Source organism: Geotrypetes seraphini, chromosome 8, assembly GCF_902459505.1.
Source record: "Geotrypetes seraphini chromosome 8, aGeoSer1.1, whole genome shotgun sequence".
NCBI lineage: Eukaryota > Metazoa > Chordata > Amphibia > Gymnophiona > Dermophiidae > Geotrypetes > Geotrypetes seraphini.
In genome coordinates, this window is record NC_047091.1 from 22,876,645 (window position 1) to 22,901,902 (window position 25,258).

General features: G+C 45.1%; 1 protein-coding gene across 2 annotated transcripts in view; it reads left to right on the forward strand.

The window, feature by feature from the left end:
* DLGAP3 (DLG associated protein 3) overlaps positions 1–25,258 on the forward strand; it is a 249,508-nt gene that overhangs the window by 185,632 nt on the left and 38,618 nt on the right. For both annotated transcript variants that reach the window (XM_033953585.1, XM_033953586.1), the window contains exons 4-5: positions 2,048–2,162; positions 7,408–7,630. In XM_033953585.1, coding sequence (XP_033809476.1) covers positions 2,048–2,162; positions 7,408–7,630 — 338 coding nt within the window. The remainder of the gene's footprint in view (positions 1–2,047; positions 2,163–7,407; positions 7,631–25,258) is intronic.

Below are 25,258 nucleotides of genomic sequence, written 5' to 3' on the forward strand. Positions count from 1 at the left end.
CATTAGTGTCGGCTCCCTTTGACGTTACTTATTAGGCGCGGGTCCCGGAAGTGACGTCAGAGAAAATGCCAAAAACGTACGCAAGGGAAGGTAAGGAGAGGAGCGGGGAGTGGGCAGAGAAGAGGTGAGGTGCCATTGTGTCCTTAGGAAGACCGCCTCTCCCTTACTATTTCACGGGGTGGGTGCGCAGCACATGTGCTCTATATTAACTCCTATATTCACACAGATTTTCAAAGGCACATGGCCCAAAACTGCTTCCTTTTCACGCACTTTGTGACAGCCAGAGAACTTTGAACCTGCGATCCAAGTTTCCAAGTTTATTTAGCATTTGATATCCCACATTGGCAAACCATCTACGCGGCTTCAAACTACAAAATTAAAATGGAATAAAAAGATAGAATTACAAAATGAATTGTAATTGAAATGAAATAAGAGCGTAAAAGCTGAGTAGGGCAAAATAGTTTCCCTAACCAGCTATTTGCTCCCGCAAGCTCTTTTAATAAAGACAAAACTCTACTCGCTATGCGACCTGTGTGTTTCAGGGAGAAATTTTCAGTCGGGCCCTTTGACCTGGGAAAAGAGCTTTTGAAAATCGCTAACCTAGGTGGTCTTCTTGTTCAAAGCTGCGCTGCCAAGGCGGTTGGGTGTTGAGCGCGTGCAGTAGAGCTTTGCAAAAGGTCCCGAGAGATGGAAAACTGTTTCCTACCCAGAAAAAGGTTTTGGATTACATAAATCGGAACATTTATAGGAAAGCTGGATTTCGAGGGGTTGACTCGGATCTCTGTGCACGGCGGTGGTCAAAATGTTAGGAATCTTTATTTTATCACTTTGATGGGTTGTTTCATTGCAGTGATTCTGTAAAGTGTGTCATATTTGCCCTCCCTTCTGATTTCCCCTGTTATTCTGATCTGCTGAGATTTTGTAAACATTGTCAGAATTATAAATGACTTTAAGTCGGCATTTAGCAGGATGGAACATGTATAGTGGGCCTTTCTTTTCTGGCCTTCCTTCCTTATGCAAATTACCCCCCCCAAGGGCCACCCCTGATGTCTGTCGCCTACTTTATGCCAATTTTCAGACAGGGTTTGTGCTCAAGCTGCACAAAATACTCCCCCCTAAACAGCTGCTTTTGAGTTCGACACTTAGCAGTTCAGTACTGCTGAAAATGAGCGATTAGCTCCAAATAGGCAATTTTAACCAGCCAGGAGCCATTTCTGGCCAGTTAAATCACGTTTGAATGTCAGCCCCGTCTATGCTCCAGCCAAGCTCCTCCCTGGTAAACACTCTCTGCCAATCATGTGCTGAGCCATTTCTGGGTGTAAGTGTACCCTTAGCTGCGTGAATGGCAGTGTTCTACAAACGTGCTTGAATGTGGGAGTTAACATGTGCACGCATGGATGTTATCAAATATGGGCCAATCCCATCTGTGTCCCTGCCCCACTCAGACTCCGCCCCTTAAAATGGCTGCATGTGGCAGCTGGAATAAGTTCATGTTATCTTGTCCTTATAGTGCTAGGGTTACCAGACGTCCGGATTTCCTCGGACATGTCCTCCTTTTGAGGACATATCCGGGGGTCCGGATGGCTTTTCATAACCCGACACTTTGTCCGGGTTTTGAAAAGTTTCCCCCGAAATTGTGTCGGGCAAGAGGGTATCCGCACATGCGCGGATGCCCTCTTGCCCGACCAGAGCAAGCGGCAGGGGTGGGGCTAGGGCAGAATTAGGGGCGGGACTGGGGTGTAATGGAGCGGGGATGGGCGGACCCAAGGGTTCGGATTTTACAAATGTAAAATCTGGCAACCCTACACGGCAGTTTTTCAGAGGAAGCACTTAGGGGTCAGCGACTGAGGCCATCCGCTTAAATGCTTTTGAATACTGGCTCCCATTACACCTGTTCTGCCTTTGTGTTGTGCCTTCTAATGTATTCAGGTTCAATAATAGCCTGGAAGTCGAGAGATTTGATTGTTTTGAAGAGAGTTTCTGGCAAGAGTGGATGACTTGGATGACATTTATTCCTCCCTTGTCCTCCCTCCCCATTTTTCCTCAGGTTTTCCTGTAAACGCTATTCAGATTCACATATCTGTAACTGTCCCAGCTGTTGCACTCCGCCCAAAATCCACCCTCGAGGACCAGGCTACAGGCACCACTTGGCCTCCGGTCAGGTATGTCTCCATCTGCAGATCCCCCACCCTCGGCTCCTTCTCTGGCCTGCGTCTAACACATGCACTCGAATCCAGCCCAGATCAGAATTCCCCAGTGCATGAAATGTAATGCGTAAGCTTCCAGCACTGTGGGAGCGACGGCAGAATATCCAGAGTTCCCGCAGTGCTGTAGAAATGAACCTCCAACCCTTTTGCTGCAGTCTACAAAGGTCAGCATTCCTCCTCCCTCACTCCTTTACACATCTCCACCACCCCCCCCCCTTGCTTGGTTTTCAGCTGCTCTACTGTCTGGAAATTTTGTCCCACTTTGTCTTGCATCCTGCACTCTCCCCGAATCATTCTGGCTGCAGTTTAAGTACTCAGTTGACTGCTGAGGGACAAGAATAACTATGAAACCTTTTACACTCTCAATGTGAGAAGAAAACCCTTGCACGCTAAAGGAGCTTAATGACGCTCCCTCAGTGTCCCAAGCGCAATGGCAAATGCATGTTCTCTGGCGCGGCAGTAATGAAGGTGCTTCGCTCGTTAGTAGTAACGAATAATTTTGCTGAAATGTTTACCGCGAGCTGCTCTAAGTTGCCTGATTTTAATAGATCCTCAGCTTAAGACCAGTGTTTCTCAACTCGGTCCTGGAGTTCCCCCTTGCCAGTCAGGTTTTCAGGATATCCGCAATGAATATGCATGAAATAAATTTGCATATAATTTGCATGGTGTATGCAAATCAAGTTTATGCATATTCAATTGCGGATATCCTGAAAACCTGACTGGCAAGGGGGAACTCCAGGACCGAGTTGAGAAACACTGGCTTAGACAGCTGGAAAGGCATTTTCTGGCCAAACATCTACTGCCAATTGTATTTATAATTCAATACAAAGCAATTATTTATTTATTTATTCAATTTTCTATATCGTTCTCCCAGGAGAGCTCAGAACGGTTTACGTGAATTTATTCAGGTACTCAAGCATTTTTCCTCTCTGTCCCGGTGGGCTTACAATCTACATAATGTCCTTGAGGCAATGGGGGGGATTAAGTGACTTGGCCAGGGTCACAAGGTGCAGCGTGGGATTGAACCCACGACCTCAGGGGGCTGAGGCTGTAGCTTTAACCACTGCGCCACACTCTCCCAATTTTTATATGGTACCATCCCTGAATTTTTTTAAGGGTTTGATGTCTGAGTGTCAACCGTTAAAGATCATTGCGCTCCGAAAGTTCAGCATTGCTGAAAACGAAGGCTAATCCCAAATATGTGCAAACGGATGCCATGACTTTCACATGCGCAGGAGTTAAGTTGTGGAATAGCCTTGTGGGTCAAATTCGAAAATGAAGAGACAGGTTCGCATTTAGGAAAATGTTAAAAACAGAACTGTCTGTTTTTGTTCCTATGTTGTTCTGATTTTTTATGTATGTAACTTTTTGTAAACCGTTTTGGAAAAAAAAACGGTATAGAAATTTTAAAAATAAATAAGGGTGTGGGACGACACCTTCTCACCTCTAGCATTCTGGCCCTAGACAGTAGATGTTGCCCCTTCCAGGTAGAGAATGACACGGGGACAAATTTGTCCTGTCCCCGCAGGAACTCAGTTTCTCCGTCCCGTCCCTGCCTCATTCCTGTAAGCCCTGCCTTAACCGCACAAGCCTCGATCCTTTAGGATTTTAAAGTGTTTGAGCCTCATGTAGATGAGGTCAGAGCTTGCAGGAATGGGGCAGGGACAGGAAAAGAACTCGTGGTTGACGGGACAGGAAAATGAGCTCCCGCGGGGGATGGGGCCTCAGACTCCTAGTTCATTTTCCTGCTGTCAAGCTCTCCTAATCACATTACTAATGTAAGAATTTGAAGGAACTAGGAAAAGGTAGGAATCTCAAAAAGAGGAATAAAATAAAATAAATCCTGGGCCAGGCGGGGAGGCCCCAGACCGCTCTATCTCCTGCTGCCTCCTGTTCCCTACTGACACCCCCAAAGACTCTCTGCCTCTGCTAAAGCTTTGATTCGTGTTCTCTCTGGACGCTGCATTCGGCAGCAGAGTTCTCGGTCTCCACATGACTCGGCAGCCAAATCCCCACCTGAGCTCAGCGCAGGAAAGGAATGAAGCCTGCACTGAGGGGGAAACGCCTTCCCCACGTCACTGCTTTCCAGCTCCGCTGATTGCCTCATAATTATTCATATTTAGCAATCAAGGAGATGATATAGAAAGTGGGCACATTTAAAAAACCCATGTAGATCAGGTATCAATTTTAGAGCAGGGTCCGTATGTGTTGGGGGCATGTGAGGTTTAACGAGCTGTGCATTGGGCGGATTTTGTCCTTATATGTTTATGACAAAGACTTCCATGCTGGCATTTCCACTGCCTCTGAGTCCGGCGTAACTGTGAGGGAGGGAGGGGAATTGGACTTACGGCTCAGGGGTTGAAAACTGCCTCAAAATGCCAAAAGTTTGAAATTTGGGGTCTGCGCCCCTTATATCAGCAATTTTGTAAACTCCACCGCATTTACATGGAGGCTGCCAAATCTTCTGCGTCCATATGTGGCCCTATTAATTTTTTAAATAGTTATTAGAATTTTTTCACCATCTTTTTGAAGGGATTCACTCAAGGCGGTGTACAGCAAGAATAAGTCAAACATAAGCTAAAGGCAATGATTTATTTTTAGCCTAAGTGGTTTACATTCAGCTACTCAAGCACTTTTCCATATATCTCCTAGTGGGCAATAGGGGATTAAGTGACTTGCCCAGGGTCACAAGGAACAATGAGGGTTTGAACCCACATCTCAGGATGCTGAAGCTGTAGCTTTAACCACTGCACCACTCTAGAAATCAAAATGATGTAAAAATGAGCCAAGTCTAGGACAATGAAGCCATTGTGACATCACTGAGGAGATTGGCTCTTATTGGTGAATTAAGGCATTATGACATCAGAGAAAGGGATTGGAACTTTTCTATACCACCTTTTTGTAGTTTTTCAACCATGCTCAAAGCGGTTTACATATAGGTACTTCAAGCATTTTCCTTGTCTGGCCCAGTGGGATCATAATCTATCTAATGTACCTGGGACAATGGGGGGATTAAGTGACCTGCCCAGTGTCACAAGGAGCAGCATTGGTTTGAACCCTCAACCTCAGGGTACTGAAGCTGTAGCTTTAACCACTGCACCACTCTAGAAATCAAAATGTAGTGAAAGTGAGCCAAGTCTAGGGCAATCAAGCCATTGTGACATCACTGATGAGGTTGGCTCTTATTGGTGGAATGAGGGATTATGTCATCAGGGAAAGGGACCCCCACACTCAAAGCAGTTTACATACAGGTACTTCAAGTACTTTCCCGATCTGTCCCGGTGGGTTCACAGTCATTCTAAAGTACCTGGGGTAGTGAAGGATTAAGTGACTTGCCCAGGGACACAAGGGGCAGCATGAGATTTGAACAGGAAAAATATTCAAATCACAATCAAAGTATGGCATGATACGCTACATTATGATGTCAACACAATATGCAATAAAATGATTTAATAGACAGCCTAGGGTATAAGCAAAGATGGGCGTAGAGATAGATAAGACGGAGTAGCAGGAGTAAGAAAATAAGGGGATTAATTTAAGAAGTCGCACTTGAGGTTAGAGTGGTGCTTGCAGATTCTTAGCTAGGGTAGGAGGGGATTTGCCCATAGAAAGCCATGAAGATATCCCTCTTCATTTGTAAAATGGCTGTTCCTGCTCTATGGATCACCAGATACATCGGGGTCAATGTTCGGTGTGGTGTAAGGGTTCAGGAGAGGCTGAATGTCAGCTCTGACTATCCTGGCACGAGCTAAGTAGTGTCAGGGTGGTTCAGGCACGGAGTCAGGGCAGATAGAACTGAGGCAGGCATTGGGAACATTCAATGTTGGTGTCTGGGCAGATAAATCCCTATAAAATCAGCCTTATCATTGCCTGCTTAGGTTTGCAGAGAATGGCGCTGAGTATCAGCTGGCAACTGCCTAACTTCTGGGTCTACCAAAGACCTAGATATGCAGCGTCAGCGCCTGGACATGGCCGCCATTGAATATCTGGGTCTAATGGCGCTGCTATGGGGTGAATATCACCTGGTCAGAGGCTCTGACTTCAGTGAGTTTTGAACATTCCAACTTGGATAGGGTTATCAGATTTTCCCAAAGGAAAATCCAGACCTATGGCCCCGCCCCCAGCCCCGCCCTGTTCTTCCTGTGCTACGTCCCATTCTGCCTCCCAGCATGCGCGGATGCCCCCTCCCAATGTGATTTTTCACAGGAAGCTTTTCAAAACCTGGACAAAGTGCTGGGTTTTGAAAAGCCATCTGGATCTGGATGTCCGGGAAACCTATGCTTGGACCTACCTTTCCAGGACCTTTACAATCATTAGGCTTCTAGAGTAAAGGGAGGAACCTTCTCTCTTCTTTCTCCCTCTCTCATCCAGTCTGCACCTTCTCCATCCCAACTATCAGATGATTGAGACCTGGCCATGACCTTTTCCTAGAGTCTAATTGACGTTGCCTATTGGGTCCAGTTTTTCTTTGATGGTATTTAATGTGAATTTAATATAAGAAAGAATTCCAATGTAACTGCAGTAAATGTCGAGAAGCAGAAAACCCTAAAAATACTGCACTTTATTGAAATCAGTCTTTATTGAAATCAATAAATGTGGTCCAACTGTGTGATAAGCTGACCGGGACCCGGCACGGACAAACATGTCTTCCCTCAGGGGTTCGATATCGCAGTAAGCGGGCCACAACAACTTATAAAGTCTGTAATTGGTAGAAGTCCTGGAATGTCAGAACAAGCTGCGTTTCAGCTGGTGGGCGATCGGCAAAGTGACTCACTGAAACGCAGCCTGTTCTGACATTCCAGGACTTCCACCGGTTATGGATTTTATACGTTGTTAAGGCCCGCTTACTGCAATATCGAACCCCTGAGGGAAGACACATGTTTGTCAGTGCCGGGTCCCAGTCAGCTTATCACACAGTTGGACCACATTTATACAACGTTTATTGATTTCAAAGACTTGTCATCAAGTGCATCGTTCCTGTGGTATTTTGGGGGTTTTCTGTTTAATGTTAATTTTCCATTATCCTATATGCTGCCGTAGGAAGAGCCACGGCAGATCACTGGAAGATGCACGATTACTAAAGCCACCATGTTTTGATACCCTCCGAACCGAAGAAGATCCTCATACATTTCCAGTGCTCGCCTTACTTGTTCCACAGTGATCTCGTGCTGGTGTCACCCTCTGGCTTTTGGCATTGCAGATCCATGATGACCTGAACCATCAGTTTGAGTCCGTGTTCGGGGAGATGGAGTCACAGGCCGTGGAGGCCCTTGACCTGCCTGGCTGCTTCCGAATGCGCAGTCACAGCTACCTCCGTGCCATTCAGGCAGGCTGCTCCCAGGATGATGACTGCATCTCGGTCTTCTCCATGTCTGCTCCTCCGCTACCTGCTCTGCCCGGCAGCATTCTGAAACCGAGCACCTGTGAGTAATGTGGAAAATACGATTTGCTAAGTTTTGTTTCTTAATCTGTATCTGTATCGTCCAAAATGTAAATCTAACCTTAACGAAATTGTAACATCGCTGTAAATGTACAGTCTCTTCTTCTGTTAACCGCATAGAACTTCCATGGTAATGCGGTATACAAGAATAAAGTTATTATTATTATTATTAAGACACAGGGGTGGGGGGCAGTTTTATAAGTAACTCAAGCACATAGAACAATGCCAGCGGCCTGCGGTGCGAGCTTTCAGGGGATTCGGTGAATCCCCAGCCCTACAGCCCTGCTTTAAAATTTTTTTGGGGTTTACTTTTTGCTCGATGCACTTTGATTTGTTCAGTAGGCAGCCTGCTCAATCAGTCAAACTGCATCAAACTAAGAGTAACCCCCTCTCCCCCCCCCAAAAAAAAAGCAGAGCTCTTGGGCTGGGGATTCTCCAAACTCCCCTGAAGGCCCTGACAGTACTGATCTGAATTTGATTGGCTGAGCAGCATCTGCCTGTTGCCTGCCTGACCAATCAAATTCAGAGCAGTGCCCTCAGGGCCTTTAGGGGGTGGGGCGAATCCCCTGACTGCATGCCACTGAGCAATGTTTTGTGAACAGAGGCAAAAGTGCATACAAGGAGGCTCTTAGAAACATGAAGGCAGTTCTATAAGTTGGCACCTAAAGATAAGCACCAATTGATGCATAAGTTGTAGAAAAATAGCAATTATGAATTTGACTGGCGCCATAAATTCGCCTTTATGCTATTAACATGCGCCAAAATCAATTAGCATGTAAGTACGAGGGGGGGAGGGGGTGCACAAGTGGCAGTGGCCGGGCGGATAATGAGCATGTGGCTGAGTTATGTGTGTGACTGTAAGTTACACTCACTTCCGGGCACAATTAGGCGCTAACGGTTACGACTGCCATTCACGTGGCGTAGCTGCTGGCGACTAATTGTAGGCCGACTTAGACTCGTGTTCCACAATGGAATCTTGGTACCCAGATGCCATTATTGAACGGTGCCAGGAGCATGGCATTGAGGTGCCTAAATCTTGGCGCCAACTTATAGAATTGGCACCATGGAGCCAGCCTTTATGCCACACGCATGCAGGTGTTGCTGGGGCAGGACTTGCCCGTTTTATAAAATACCTGTAAATATACTGGTTTCTCCTGGAAAATACACTCCTGCCTCAGTGCCCGTGGCGTCGTAAGGGTGAGAAGCGCCCCTCCCCGCCCCCCTTCCCGTTCCATGTACCTTTTAAACTTCTCCGGTTTGAGCAGCAGGCCCACGTTGCTATTGGCTCACCCTTTGACGTCACTACTTAGGCGTGGGTCCCGGAAGCGATGCCAGAGAGAGGGCGCTGATGCCGACCTCGCGCTAAGGCAGTAAGAAAGGTATGAGAGAACGCAAGGGGCGTACACACAGCAAAGAGGCGTGAGGGGGGAGGGGACCTCCCCCTGCCCCCTTTTACTTCGCCACTGCTCAGTACAGGGTCACTATTTTGTAAAGGCGACTGGACACTGTTGCCGGGGTCTTTGTTTCTTCCCTGCTTAGCTGCTCTGTTACAAAGTCACCCTGCACGAGGCCCTAGTAACTCCCACCCTCAGCTTTGCCTCCCGCGTTCTCTCGCCATTCTGTGTACCATGCTCGAGATCAGCTCACTCATTGCGGTTGTTGCCACCCTTTCCTTTGGGAGAACTCCGCCTCGACTATCTTTCCTTCCTGCCTGCTCCAGAATATTTGGTTTTTGCTTCAAAATCTAAGATCTAATCTTGTTTTCCGTTTGAGTGAAATGGTGCAGTGGCCGTGTTAGTCCACTTTCCAAGATAATGTAAAGAAAGAATACAAAGGAAATAGAGTGATACCTTTTTCATTAGACTAACTCAATGCATTTTATGATGAGACAAAGGAGGTGCTATAGTAATTATGAACACATGTACCGTATATACTCGAATATAAGTCAAACCTAGTATAAGACGAGGTACCCTTTTTCTCCCCCAAAAGAAGGAAAAACGTTTGACTCAAATATGGGGTGTGTATGTATGTTTAATATTCATATGCCCTGCCAGGCATATGCCCTGCCAGTCCCCCTCACTCCCTGCCCTGCCAGACTCTCCCCTCCCTCCTTGCCAGGCTCTGCACTCTGTCTCACCTCCCTGCCCTGTACCCTTCTCTTCCAATGTCCTGCAGCCATTCACCGAGCCTGCTGTATGACCTGGTGGTCCAGTGATAGGCCAGGGCAAGTGGGATCCCTTCCGTCTCCTTTCCTGGCCAACTCTAACAATTTTTTTTACCTCATTCCCGCTACCCCCTTTGTAGCTTTTTTTGACCTTTTGAATCCCTGGTGGTCCAGCGGTATACCAGGCAGGAGAGAGTTTTTTGCGCGCCTACCTGGCCCTGAGCCGCTCCCTGAATGGCTTCCGCCAGTTCTCGCAGAACTCAAGAGAACTGGTGGCAGCCATTCAGGGAGCGTCTCAGGGCTGGGCAGGAGTGCAAAAAGCTCACTCTTGTCCGGTATACTCCTGGGCCATGAGAACTCAGGTAGCCATTCAGGGAGGGAGGGGCTCAGTGTGGGACAGGAGCGCAGAAAGCTCGCTTCTGCCCGATACACTGCTGGACCACCAGGGATTCAAAAAGCCAAAAAAGATATCCGGGAGGAGGTGGGAGGGAGGTAAAAAAATTGTTAAGACGGGAGGGATCCCTCCTGTCCCGGCCTACCAGATCAAACGGAAGGCCGGTGGAGGCCTGCAACAAGTCCAGGAGGGGAGCGGATGGGTGATGACCCGAATATGAGACGAGACCAGGCCATTTTCTTGGCCCAAAAATCTCGTCTTATATTCAAGTAGATACAGTATGTACATTGAAAGACACAAACAACTCTCAAATAACACATACTATAAGAAACTGACTGGAGACCTCACAAAAGCCTTATCAAAGCAGGTACAATCACATTTAATAAAAATGATCCCTAACCATCCTTCTGTGGACACATGCAACATTCCGCCCAAAATCCATGAACCTGGCAGACCAATCGTATCCGGTATCGGTACACTCACGGAAGAAATATCTGGATTTATAGAAGGGATTCTTAAACCCTTAGTGCAAAAGACAAAGAGCTTCATACAAGACACAACAGACTTCTTGAACAAACTAGTCACAATGGATGTGGAATCGCTATACCGCAATGTAGATGGCATTGCTGCAGGTCAAAAATTCCTAAAATCATCAACCCACAAACTATTACAGCATTAATCAAACTCATTCAAACTCACAACTATTTCCACTTTAATAATGATATCTATGTGCAAATCATAGGCACAGCTGTGAGCACGAAGATGGCACCTCAATATGCAAACCTCTTCATGACATTTCAGACAAAATCCCTGAAATCCCACCAGTATATTGATGACATTTTTATGATTTCGACTGAGGGAGAAGAGATTCTCAAACAATTCTACAATTCTTTCAATACAATCAAATTCAAAATTGACTATTCCCCAGAAAAAGTTCCATTTTCTAGATACCAAAGTCTATCAACAATGATTACATGCAAAACATCTATACACAAGAAACTCCCAAACAGATGCAGCTAGACTCGTGTTGCCGTCCTGATCTACCGGGCCGATCAGCCTTCTTCTGTATTCTCCCTAGGGCCCAGCTGTCACCTGCTGCTGCTGCCATCGCTGCTGAAAATTTTTAAAAAACCCGGCTTGGAGATTTCAGCCCGTAGCGAACTTATGCTCCGGGCTCTAACGTGTGCGTGCCGGCTTCTCTTCTCTTCCGTCCGAAACCGGAAGTTATGTCCGCGGGGGGGGGGGGGAGGGGGAGGGAGGAGAAGCGAAGCCGGCACGCAAATGTTGAGAGCCTTGAAGCAAGCGTTCGCTATGGGCTAAGGCGGGAGACAGTTTAGTGAAGCATTTCCTCTTCTTGCTGCCAGGTCCTGCCTGCTTTCTGTTTCCGCGAAGGCAGGACCCGGCAGCATTTCCCCCAATTGGTCGATCGCGATCTTGGGCTGATCAGCCTTCCTCTCCCCGACGGCAGAATTGACGTCGGGGAGAGGAGTGCTGGTTAGCCGAAGCAGGGAGAGCATGGGGCAGCGTTGGCTTTCGGGCCTGTTATTAGTGGCGGTTTGGGGCCTGTTATTGGTGTCGGTTTGGGTCCTGGTCCCCGATGGCAGTGGCAGTGGCTTGGGGGAAGGCAAGGAGAAAGAAAGAAAAAGGGCAGGCAGGGAGACAGAAGGAAATAAGAGATACAGAAAAAAAAGAAAGGGAGGCAGAGAGAAAGAAAGGGCAGGGAGAGAGGAAGGAAAAGTTGGGGGAGGGAATGAGGTCTGGAGGAGAGGAAGCATACAGGCTAAAAGAAGGGAAGAAAGATTGGATGCACAATCAGAAGAAGAAAGTGCAACCAGAGACTCATGAAATCACCAGACAAGGTAGGAAAAATGATTTTATTTTAAATTTAGTGATCAAAATGTGTCTGAATTTATATCTGCTGTCTATATTTTACACTAAGGTCCCCTTTTACTAAACCGCAATAGAGGTTTTTAGCGCAGGGAGTCTATGAGCGTCGAGAGCAGCGCTGGGCATTCAGCGCAGCTCCTTGCGCTAAAAACTGCTATCGTGGTTTAGTAAAAAGGGAGGGGGGTATATTTGTCTATTTTTGTATGGTTGTGCATAGAGTCATCTGCTTTGACCTCTTTGAAAACCTTGGAATAGGAATGATAATTAACATTTTCTATGCGTACAGTGTGCTTTGTGTTTTTTTTTAAATTTTATTGTTGGTAGATCATTTTGACTTGGTCATTTTAAAAGTAGCTCGCAAGCCCAAAAAGTGTGGGCACCCCTGCCCTAGAGGAAAGGAGAGACAGGGGAGATATGATTCAGACGTTGAACAAAATCTTTTTCAGAGAAAGGAAAATGGTAAAACCAGAGGTTGAGGGGTGGTAGATTCAAAGGCAATGTTAGGAAATTCTACTTTACGGAGAGGGTGGCGGATGCCTGGAATGCGCTTCCGAGAGAGGTGGTGGAGAGGAAAACGGTGACCGAGTTCAAAGAAGTGTGGGATGAACACAGAGGATCTAGAATCAGAAAATAAGATTAAATATTGAACTAAGGCCAGTACTGGGCAGACATGCACGGTCTGTGTCTGTATATGGCCGTTTGGTGGAGGATGGGCTGGGGAGGGCTTCAATGGCTGGGAGGGTGTAGATGGGCTGTAGTAAGTCTTAACAGAGATTTCGGCAGTTGGAACCCAAGCACAGTACTGGGTAAAGCTAAGAAGAAAAAATTTAAATTGAATCAGGTTGGGCAGACTGGATGGACCATTCGGGTCTTTATCTGCCGTCATCTACTATGTTACTATGTTACCACTGCATCTGCTCTGACCCAAGAGACAGAGATCAACACCTAAAGATCCTGACTGAATCCTTCAAACAAAAAGAATAAAACCCTAAAATAGTCTCCAAGAATATTGCCTCATCCCTTAAAACACCCAGAAAAAACTAGCTATACTACAAGGACAAGAAAACCACAAACAGGTCCTCCAGAGATCGAAAAACTAAGAAAAATGATAAAGAGATCTACAACCACTAATTCCAGGAAGATGAATTACTAAAAGAAATATTCCCAGTTCTACTTGTGCTGGCCTTCCATCTGAAACACCTAATCTGAAACAAAAATAAGTAAAAAGCAATCTCCCCACATAAACCCATGAAGAAGAGAAAGACACATATCCTTGTGGTCTGACAAACTGCAAACTGTGCAAGCACGTCTCAAAGGATCCCACAGTCACTCATATGGGAAAAACATTCCGCGTAAAGGGATCCTTCGCATGTTACATCATTCAGTGCATAGAGGGATGTTATACTGATGAAACAAGCCAAATGCCAAAGACCAGAATCAACCTACGTCGATATCACATTAAGAATTGCAATACCAACCAGGATGTCACCTCTGTCGGACAACACTTTGGAAAAACTGACCACTGCACCAATGATTTAATGGTGAGAATACGAAAAGGGAACTTTAAGACAATCCAAGAACGTAAAACCTTTGAAATCAAAATGATAAAGTATTTTGACACCTACAAGACAGGACTTAACGGAGATCTGGGCTTCCTTTCCCACTACAAAGACATTGAAAACCGCTTTGCCACCTTAATGTCTCCTGTCTACTCACCCACCCACCCCTTTCTCTTCCTATCCCCGAAATGCTTTCATGTTTCCCTAATATATACTGATATTTGTCAACATTTGCTTATTTCTGATCTGAAGAAGGCTTACCATCATAAAATGCAATAGAAAAGGTATCACCTTATTTCCTTTGTTTCATTTCTTTATATTACCTATTATTTTCAGTTTGAAATCTCCCTGGACGCATAGTCATACACACACATGCTAGGCCGTGCTCAAAAGGGCTTTCTCTTAGTCTGTGTATATATGAAGTTGTGTCTTTGAATATGGCCATGTATCGAAGACAGACAAACAACATGGAGACGATATTCATTAAGTACATGGGTACTTGGATATCCTGTGTAGCTTTGGAAGCCTTTTCACTTGGGTGCACCAAGCAGAAGGAGGGTATATAGGTGTCCAGACGGTACTTATAGAATAACGGTGTATCAGGTATATGTGGGTGTCTGTTGTTACCACCAAACAGTGGAGATGTCCAAAGACACTGGTATGCCCAATTGGTTCAAAAACTCTGCTTTATTATTTTAATGACTCAAACACGCCCGTGTTTCGGCCAACAGGGCCTGCCTCAGGAGTCTTGTAGAATCTCACACTTGGACATGCAGAGCACAATCAGGCTCAAGTTGGAACATCAATATATCTTTTCTTAAGCTTGAGGATAATTGTTGGGTATGTGTGTAGGGGGGGGGGAGGGATAGTTGATGTGAATTAGAATTTGATAGAGTATTAAGTGATGTTAAAGTGTAAAATGATTTTATCTTGTATTGCACTTATTGAAAGTTTTTTAAATGAATGAAGAATTAACAACAAAAAAAAAAAAAGCTACTCGTCTAAATGCAAACCAAGAGTTCGTTCTCTGCAGCAACAATCGGACGTTTCAGGGTCTTTGGACGTCTCCACTCTTTGTTTGTGAGGCTGTTTCTCCTGTTTTGCTTTTGGCTGTTTGTTGTTAGGCTTAGAGCTGGCAAAATATGCTTAACTTACTGTATATGTACATGCTGACCCAGTGGCGTAAGGAGGAGTGATCCTCCCCGGGCGCCATCTTGCTAAGGGCACAGCACCCCTCCTCCACTTTGCCCCTACTCCTTTCCGCACATGCCCCTTGCCTTCCCCATAGCTTCGTTACTTCCCTGGTACGAGTTGCTGCCTGTGTTGGCATCGGCGCACTCTCTGATGTCACTTCTGGGAATCGCGCCTAGAAAGTAACATCAAAGGGTGAGCTGATACCAACGTTAGAAGTTAAAAAGGTACTGGGAAAGGGAAAGGGGGGGGGGAAGAATGCCACCGCCCCGTGCACCGTTCATCCTTACTGCGCCACTGCACTGACCTGCGGACTATGTGCTATGTAAGATATACACTTATTTACAGAATATTACATAGGAGCATATCACTATTCTGAACATTTATGAACTTAACTGGCATGTAAATGTTGGAATTTATCACTTTAATGGTAGCGCCTGGACATAACATTTATTTATATACCGCAAAATGCCTCTCGGTTCTTTGCAGTTACAACAGGGAGAAGGAAAAATTTAACAGTAAAGCAGTTGAACAATTTATGTGAAGTAGTAGGCACATTGAATTTTTCTAATTGTCCCAAACTGGGATCACAATTTGAGCTAGCGTGCCTAAAATGCAATAATGCACGGACATGAAAACTGTTCCTGCAGTGGCAGACGGTGCGGTCTAATCCACACATTTCATTGCAGGCTGGGTTAGGGGGTGGAGTACGGGTGTGGACGTCGCACTGCACCGTACTTACTGCGTACTCTCACTTCTGTGGCTAGTGCAAAAGCGTTCAACACCTCAAGAAGAGGAGCAAAGTGCATTCGCACTAACGGAAAAAAAACTCTTAACGTCAGTGTGGTAAGTGCACTGGACATACCCCCTAGAATTACCGTCACTTTAAAATTTGCTGTGAAAACGCAGTTCCCAGGTGGCCAGGGCACACGCGCCTGCAAATAAAGTAGCTGATAAAGCGTCACCAATCAATAATTGGTTACAATGTGGATTTGCAAACGCAACTGCCCTAATTGCTATTCTAAAACATCTGCAGCTCAAAAGGGGCGTGGCTGTGAGAAGAATAGGGGCAGATCAGGGGACATTCCCAGAAGTTAGGCTCAATGTCTTAGCCACGCCTAAGTTGGGCGCTGGCGTTACGTCAGTTTGGCGTGGATCTTTGGCATCTAACTTTGGGCACCGTTTACTGAATCTGGCCCAATATGCGCAAAAATGTTATCACACGTGAATAAAATGGCCCCTTTCAAAGCTAAACGCGGTCCAATGTGGAGTTTGCCTGCTGCCTTTCTGTTCCGTAACAAAATGAAATACATAAAGAATGATACTTTAAAATTGCGCCTAATACAAAATCAAGATACATAGACACATATGTATATCTACTGTATGTCTACATACAAATTCTCAAAATACATATCATAAGATAGTAATTAATCCAACTTGAAATTATCTCACCCCCTCCCCCATTTTATCAAGGAACTCAGTTGATAGTTCAAAACAATATATAAAATCTCAATATAATATAAAATCCAGAAGGTATAAAATATTTCATAACATATTCGTATATTTTCACTAGGGGGCCACAGAAAAGAAGAAAATTTCCTTCTCTAGCCTTAACTGACTGTAAAATCCATTATTATAATGTGTCTGACTTCACATTAATGAGGTACAATGATCTTTCCTGTTGATCTTCATATAGCTCCTAAAAGGGGCGACCTCTTGTAGTTTGCTCCTTTGAGAGACACTCTGGTGGGTTTCTCAGCTTGTCTCTTCTGGGCAATGTCGCTTTTCCTCAGATTGTGGGTCTTCTGGATGGCACACATTGGTCTATGTGGAAGTGCTCAGGCTAGGGCTTGAGTCTCAGGCAAGGCCGGAGATCCTCTCCCTCGGATTAATTTCTACTGAAAAATTCACTGAAGCTTTAATGTCTGCTGTATCTGTGGCTGGACCAACCCTTAGGCGAGACTTGACATTCACACAGGACAAGAGCTTCTAGTGGGGCAGCTTTAGTTAAAGTAGGTCCTGACAAAATCCAAGAGCCAGCAGTTCCAAGTTTTACCCACAAACCAAAGTTTAATATTTAAAGCCTAATGTCTAATTATAGAATTGTTGAAGGGTAATCGTTATTGTACAGTTTCATTACCAAAATCTTGGGTGCAGTGCCAACAGGCTGGGGATTTGAAAACAAAATAGGCTGAAGGTTTGTTGAGGGCACCCAGTACCCTTGAACTGGCTCTGTACATTGAGTATAGATATTTGAAAATCATATCTATATGCACAGTGAACTCTCAGAACCTAATCCCCATCTTTCAAAATGGCTGACTTTGTGAGCAGATAGGTTATAGAATGACACGGGGACAAATTTTTCCCCGTCCCCGCGGGAACATATTTTCTCGTCCCAATGAGTTCTTTTCCTGTCCCTGCCCCATTCCTGCAAGCTCCACCCTCATCTGCACAAGCCTCAAACCCTTTAAAATCCTAAGTGACAACATTCTAGAGGTCAGATTGTGATGTCATAATGCCTCATTCCACCAATGCCTAAGCTCCGTCCTCATCTGCACAAGCCTCAAACACTTTAAAATCCTAAGTAGCAACATTCTAGAGCTCAGATTGTGATGTCATAATGCCTCATTCCACCAATGCCTAAGCTCCGTCCTCATCTGCACAAGCCTCAAACATTTTAAAATCCTAAGTAGCAACATTCTAGAGCTGAGATTGTAATGTCATAATGCCTCATTCCACCAATGCCTAAGCTCCGTCCTCATCTGCGCAAGCCTCAAACACTTTAAAATCTTAAGTGTTTGAGGCTTGTGCGGTTAAGGCAGAGCTTACAGGAATGGTGCAAGGATAGCGACCACACTTGCAGGGTCAGGACAGGGAAATTGAGTTCCTGTGGGGATGGAGACAAATTTGTTCCTGTGTCATTCTCTACAGATAGGTTTTATCTGCTCAGAGAAAGGCCGATGCATTTCCAATGGTAATATATTGATAGCTTTGGGTAATGATGGTTCTTTGTGCATATTAGGGTTCAAACTAAGGGCTTGATTATATTATTTATCAATGAATCAGGCAGATATTTGGGAACTATAACCACACTGGGATTGATATTGAGAGTGTGGGAGGGAGGCTGGCTAACTGCCACTGGGCTGTTTTCGGTGACTGCATTGAATATCTGGCTAAGTTGGTTAAGTTATAATGGTCAGATACCTGCTTTTTGCATGGCCCAATTTGGCCACTAAACTTGGCCGATCGGTGCTTAAAATTGGTGGCAGCCAGTCAGGGCCAGATTCTATAAATGGCGCCTAAGTGTGCCTGCGTTGTCAATCAACCGCTAGGCACTACTTATAGAATCGGGCCTAGCAGTCAGTGGTGTAGTGAGAGGCACCTTGGTGGTGGTGCCCCTCCCCTGCCCTCATCTCTGCCTCCCCGCTCCTTTCACCATCCACCCTGCCGTGCGCACCCCTTCCCTTCCCCCGTACCTTGAGTTCACTGCTGTGAGCAATAAGAACTTCAAAGCGCTCCTTGTGACCCCCGTCGGCTCTCCCTCTGATGACACAGAAGTGACATCAGTGGTAGAGATGACGCAGTCACGAAGAGAACAACTTGAGGTAGGGGGAAGGGAAGGGGGGCATGCACATGGTGAGTGCTGTAGGGGTCGACACCGCTGCATTAGGCCAGGTTTTATCTAATTTATTGCTGCCTATCTTGCACACCTAGCAAAGACTAAGTTGAACATGCCTATTCTTCGCCCCTAACTATGCCTTTCAGGTAGGCATCTCAACTTAGACATCACTAGGCGTCCTAGGAATTCTGTGTGGAACTCTTTTACTAAACTGCGAGAGCGGTTAATAGCACAGGGAGCCACGCTGAATGCTCCTTGCGGCTCCCGATGCTCACAGAGTTCCTATGAGAGCAGCACGGGGCATTCAGTGTGGCTCCCTGCGTTAATAACCGCTTTTGCGGTTTAGTAAAAAGGGGGAGGAGGGTTTAATTACTAATTTAATTTTTCTTATGATTGGTTGAAAACTGGTGTGATTCGACCACTGTTGGAAACACCATACTGGGCTTGATGGACCTTTGGTCTGTCCCAGTACTGCAATTCTTATGTTCTTATGTGAGCCAATTATAGGACAGTCAAACCATTATGACATCATTGCTGAGGTTGGCTCTTAGGCATTTGTGGAATGAGGCATTATGACGTCACAATCTCAGTTCTGGAATGTTGCTACTCTTTGGGTTTCTGGTTGGTACTTGGGACCTGGGTTGGCCACTGTTGGAAAGAGGGTCCTGGGCTTGATGGACCTTCGGTCTGTCCCAGTACGGCAATTCTTATGTTCTTATGTGAGCCAATTATAGGACAGTCAAGCCATTGTGACATCACTGCTGAGGTTGGCTCTTGGGCATTGGTGACATGAGGCATTATTACGTCACAATCTCAGTTCTGGAATGTTGCTACTCTTTGGGTTTCTGGTTGGTTCTTGGGACCTGGGTTGGCCACTGTTGGAAACAGGATACTGGGCTTGATGGACCTTCGGTCTGTCCCAGTACATCAATTCTTATGTTCTCATGTAGGACAGTCAAGCCATTGTGACATCACTGCTGAGGTTGGCTCTTAAGCATTGGTGGAATGAGGCATTATGATGTCACAATCTCAGCTCTGGAATGTTGCTATTCTTTGGGTTTCTACCAGGTACTTGGGATCTGGGTCAGCCACTGTTGGAAACAGGATACTGGGCTTGATGGACCTTCGGTCTGTCCCAGTACTGCAATTCTTATGTACTTATGTGAGCCAATTATAGTACAGTCAAGCCATTGTGACATCACGGCTGAGGTTGGCTCTTGGGCATTGGTGGAATGAGGCATTATGACATCACAATCTCAGTTCTGGAATGTTGCTACTCTTTGGGTTTCTGGTTGGTACTTGGGATCTGGGTTGGCCACTGTTGGAAACAGGATACTGGGCATGATGGACCTTCGGTCTGTCCCAGTACGGCAATTCTTATTTTCTCATGTAGGACAGTCAAGCTGTTGTGACATCACTGCTGAGGTTGGCTCTTAGGCATTAGTGGAATGAGGCATTATGATGTCACAATATCAGCTCTGGAATGTTGCTATTCTTTGGGTTTCTACCAGGTACTTGGGATCTAGGTCAGCCACTGTTGGAAACAGGATCCTGGGCTTGATGGACCTTCGCTCTGTCCCAGTATGGCAACTCTTATGTTCTTATGTGAGCCAAGTTTAAGACAATCAAGTCATTGTGACATCACTACTGAGGTTGGCTCTTGGGCATTGGTGGAATGAGGCATTATGACATCACAATCTCAGCTCTGGAATGTTACTCTGGGTTTTTGCCAGGTACTTAGGATCTGGGTCAGCACTGTTGGAAACAGGATACTGGGCTTGATGGACCTTCAGTCTGTCCTGGTATGGTAAATCTTATGTTCTTAATTACCATGCCAATTTTAAAAAAGTTGTATACGGAGTCTGAAGTTAGGCATTGCAAGGCATCCTTGATTAGGACACAGCAGTGCATGAATGTGCTATACACAGTCCAGCTTTAACTGCTAATAATCAGCAGAGGTAGCGGGCTATCCCCCACCAAATATTAGCAGTTAGTTGGTCAAACACTATTTAACTGGCCAGGAGTTGTTTCTAGCCAGTTAAAAGCACTGAATATTGGATGGCATTTTCCTAGGAGTACTATGTATGGTCTGTTGTATGTGATTATTTGTTTAGACCTGGTAAAATTACTCAGATAAACATGACGGCATCTGTGGTGTGGATTCATCGAGGGATGAGCAGGAGATGCTGAAGGAAGGACAACAATGGAAAAGCAGATGAAGGTTTCTTATGGATTTAGCAGCAGAGTTAAAATACTGGCTTTCTGAAATATATTCTTGTAACATTTCCTTCCCCTGCTGTCAAAATGTTGTTGCTTAAGTCTATTTGCCAAAGACTTCAATGTTTGGACCTGACGTCTCACAGGTCTGGCACAAAAGTACAAACAAAAGAAAACAAAAAAAAAGCCTCTGTGAAGTGATGATGTTCCTAAATGGACTTTATTTTGAAAGTGTCAAAGTTCCAAAGGTCCACTGAAATCATCCACCTAAAATAATTCCATCCACATAAAAATAAATCATCCACATAAGAGCCTTAAAGGACCTAATCCGCTAGGGATACAGGACCCAACACGGTCCATGTTTCGACAAAAAGTCTTCTTCAGGGGTCCCTGGGGGTCCTATAAAGGTGAGAATGTGGGAAACAATTGTGTGGTGAGCCAGAAGTGAGACACTGCTTGCATTTGCAATGGAAAGGGTGTATCCCTAGTGGACTAGGACCTTTAAGGCTCTTATGTGGATGATTTATTTTTATGTGGATTAAATTATTTTATATGGATGATTTCAGTATACCTATGGAACTTTGACACTTTCAAATAAAGTTCATTTAGGAACATCGTCACTCCACAGAGTTTTTTGTTTTGTTTTCTCTGGATTTTCTTCTTTGTGGATATTTTGGGGTCAATTCCTTTTGTTTTTTTACAAAAGTACAAACAGAAATGCCTGTATATTAGCTGGAAAATTTGACAGTCCCGTTAGTTTTCTTTAATCAAAAGTAATCACAGATACACTGTTTCTTTCAGGTCACTTAGAAAAGCTGTGAAGAAGGGGAAAGATGGGTGGCATTTCCATACTGTGGCCATTCCATGCCTTGTGTCAATTTCCATGCCTCTTGTAGGGAGCCGAGTTGAATGCAGAACACACTTAGAGTAGCTCAAAATTATTCCTGGACTGACTGCTACCTCCTGCCTCTGGGTGTTTGCTAGAGATAGGAAGCCTGCCATATAATCCACCTACCTAGTATGACTAGTAGCACGAGATGTAGGGCTCAGGACTTCAGCACCAGCCCAGGCCATTGCCATAAAACAATCTACACAGCTGCCAGCAGGGGACAACCGATCTTGAAATGGAACCACGCAGTAGAATCTTACAAAGCGACATGAAAGTACTAGAGACAGGAGCTTAGAAAAAAATTCCACGTAAAAATGGATGAACAGATACATCAATAGATATTAGTTAAAAAGGCGGCAAGAAGTGCCAATTGATTTGAGAGAAGTCATACCAGCATGCACTACAACAGATTAAAACCCAACATGGCCGTGTTTCGGCGAAGGCCCACATCAGGGATTTCCCCAGTATGATGTGTCATTTAATTGATTTATGTACAGTGGAGTTGAAGGAGATTACATGGCCATATCATATGCAGACAGAGATGAGCTCTTCTTTCCAGTTTTGCTCATTGGCTGATCCTGTTGACTTGTTCATTGAGATACATTAAATGGTACGTCATACTGTATATAGACCCCCCTGATGCAGGCATTAAAATGCATGCTGTTATGATTTCTATCAAAGTAATTGGTATTTCTTCATTTGGCCATTGGGCCATTTTTACATATCCTTCCTGGTTTGGGCTGGTTGTAATGCCAGGAGCGTGAACTCCTCCCCCTGCAGTCCATTGGAGAGATCAATCTGCCTGCTTTTAAATATCAGCAGCAGTGGAGATCAACTGCTTTTACATCTAAGCAGCAATGAGACCAGCCACAACCACCGAGAGCACTCAGACCCGATCCTACCAAGAGTGTGAACTCTTCCCCCCCTGCAATCCGCTAAGAAGATCGACTGTCGGCTCCGGGCGGCTTTCCCGCAGAGGAGAGAATCCTGCATTCACCGTGGACCTCATCTGGGGCAGCCTCCTTGGAGCGGCTGGGACACGGGTAGTGTGTCTGGGAGGGAATGCATGGATGGGAGAACATCGCAGGGGAGGGGACATAGGCATCCTGGGACTGTCGGCCAGAAGAAGCCCTTTCTGGATACGTCAATCGCTCCTCCTAAACTTACTTGCTCCACTTCATCACTGACGCTGACCCATTCTGCTTCTATTCCTTTCTCTCCTCTCTTCTACCTTCCAAAGTATTTAGATCAATGCTGTCTTTTTAAAATGTTTATTTTATTTTTATTTTTCCTCTAACTCTACTTTTCACTTCACTATTACCCTCCAGGTACTTTAGTTAGATTGTGAGCCTTCGGGACAGTAAGGGAATTTTCCAAGTACCTTTCTTATTTCTAATCTTAATGTATATTTTCTGTAAACCGCTTAGAACCTAACGGATGTAGCGGTATATAAGAAATAAATTACATTACATTACATTACAGTACACTCAATATTGTAGGGTAGATTGTTAATCATGTGTATACAGTATACTGCTGGGAGGGGAGAGGACAGAGGGTAAAGCATTGGGGTGTATACTGTACATCAAATGTTGTGGGGGGGAGGGTTGGAATGAGCACATACTCTTGGATTGGGGGCATTAGGTTTGAAGCAAGGATACTTGATCAGTAGCGGTGGTAGCCATGGTATATATTTATTTATTCAATTTTCCATACCAGGGGAGCTCAGAATGGTTTACATGAATTTATTCAGGTACTCAAGCATTTTTCCTTATCTGCCCTGGCAGGTTCACAATCTATCTAATGTACTTGGGACAATGGGGGAGGGGGGATTAAGTGACTTGTCCAGGGTCATAGGGAGCAGTGCAAGGTTTGAACCCACAATCTCAGGGTGCTGAGGCTGTAGTTCAACCACTGCACCACTCTAGAAATCAAAATGTAGTGAAAGTGAGCCAAGTATAGGACAGTGAAGCCATTGTGACATCACCGATGAGGTTGGCTCTTATTGGTGGAATGAGGCATTATGATGTCACAATCTCAGCTTTAGTTACCAGAGACAGAAGCTTTTCACACTATTTATTCAGGGGGGGATTATGTGACTTGCCCGGGGATCACAAGGAGCACCATGTGTTTGACCCCACAACCTTAGGGTGCTGAGGCTGTAGCTTTACCCCTGCGCCACACTCTCCCCCTGAGTGGATTTACGTCTTGTCATGTACTCAGTCGATAGCATCGAAGCCAGGTCCATGAGTTTACCAGTTGTCTTTTGCCATCTTAAACATGTGAACATACAAGTTTAAGTTCAATTTATTTGATATACCACAAATATAAAACTGAGGTTAAAATCTTAGCGGTTTACAATATAAAATAATATTTATGAAAAAGGGGAGGGAAGACAAACAGACACAATTATCAAAATTGGAGACATAGGAAATTGGTTACGATACAAACAAAAGGTAAAGCGCTAGACATGTATGATTTCCGCCCATACAACCACACTCGGAACCTATTCCTTCCCATGTCTTTCCAGATGTGTTATACTAATCCAATGGTCTCAAACTCGTGGCCCAGGGACCATATGCGCCCTGCCAGGTACTATTTTGAGGCCCTCGGTTTGTTTATCATAATCACAAAAGTAAAATAAAACAGTTTCTTCATCATATGTCTCTTTAGCTATAAATTACAATATTATTATTAAGACTTAGCCAAAAGGAAAGATTTATAAACTATATAGTTTTACCTCATGCAAAATTGTCATTTCTTTAATAAGACATTAACTATTTTTTCTGCAGACCTTCCAAGTACCTACAAATCCAAAATGTGGCCCTGCAAAGGGTTTGAGTTGGAGACCACTGTACTAATCAGATGTTATTACCCCCCCCCCTCCCCCGAGCTCTTTGGAGGAAAAGCATCATTTAAATGTAAATAACTCCTCATACCAAAGTCGCTCTTAACTAAACCTCTAGCATCCTTCACCTATGCAGCTAAGAAAAGGTCTGTCCTTGCAGCCTGCCAGAGAGCGTTCTGGTTGCCTGCATTTCACTTCAGCTTCTAATGTCTATACTTTTTGTTCTGGTGACATATACCGCTGAATCATCCGAGTAAGGCAGTTTAAATGTGTGTTGCTAGGCCATGTTTCTGCTGACTGACCAGTACTCACTGCCAAATGGTTTATAGCTGGCTCCCCACCGATATTATTATTATTATTAGGATTTTATATACCGCCTATCAAGGTTATCTAAGCGTTTTTTACAATCAGGTACTCAAGCATTTCCCCTCTCTGTCCCGGTGGGCTCACAATCTATCTAACGTACCTGGAGCTATGGAGGATTAAGTGACTTGCCCAGGGTCACAAGGAGCAGCGCGGGGTTTGAACCCACAACCCCAGGGTGCTGAGGCTGTAGATCCAACCACTGCGCCACACACTCCTCTATTGAATATCCAGGTTGGCAAATAGCCTGGTGACTGGCTCTGCATTCAGCAGCTCATCAGCTAAGGCATTTGAACAGATAGACCCAACTAAAAAGCAGGTCTCTTTATGGCCAGCCAGTCACTGAATATTAGCGTAGCCACCTAAGTCCGCAGAGGTGAACTTTCCCCTGGAAATTCAATGTTGTTGGCCAGATATGGCTCCAGCCTTGAATATCTGAGATCGCTGCCTCCCATGGTCTGAATATCGGGGTCTTAATGCAGC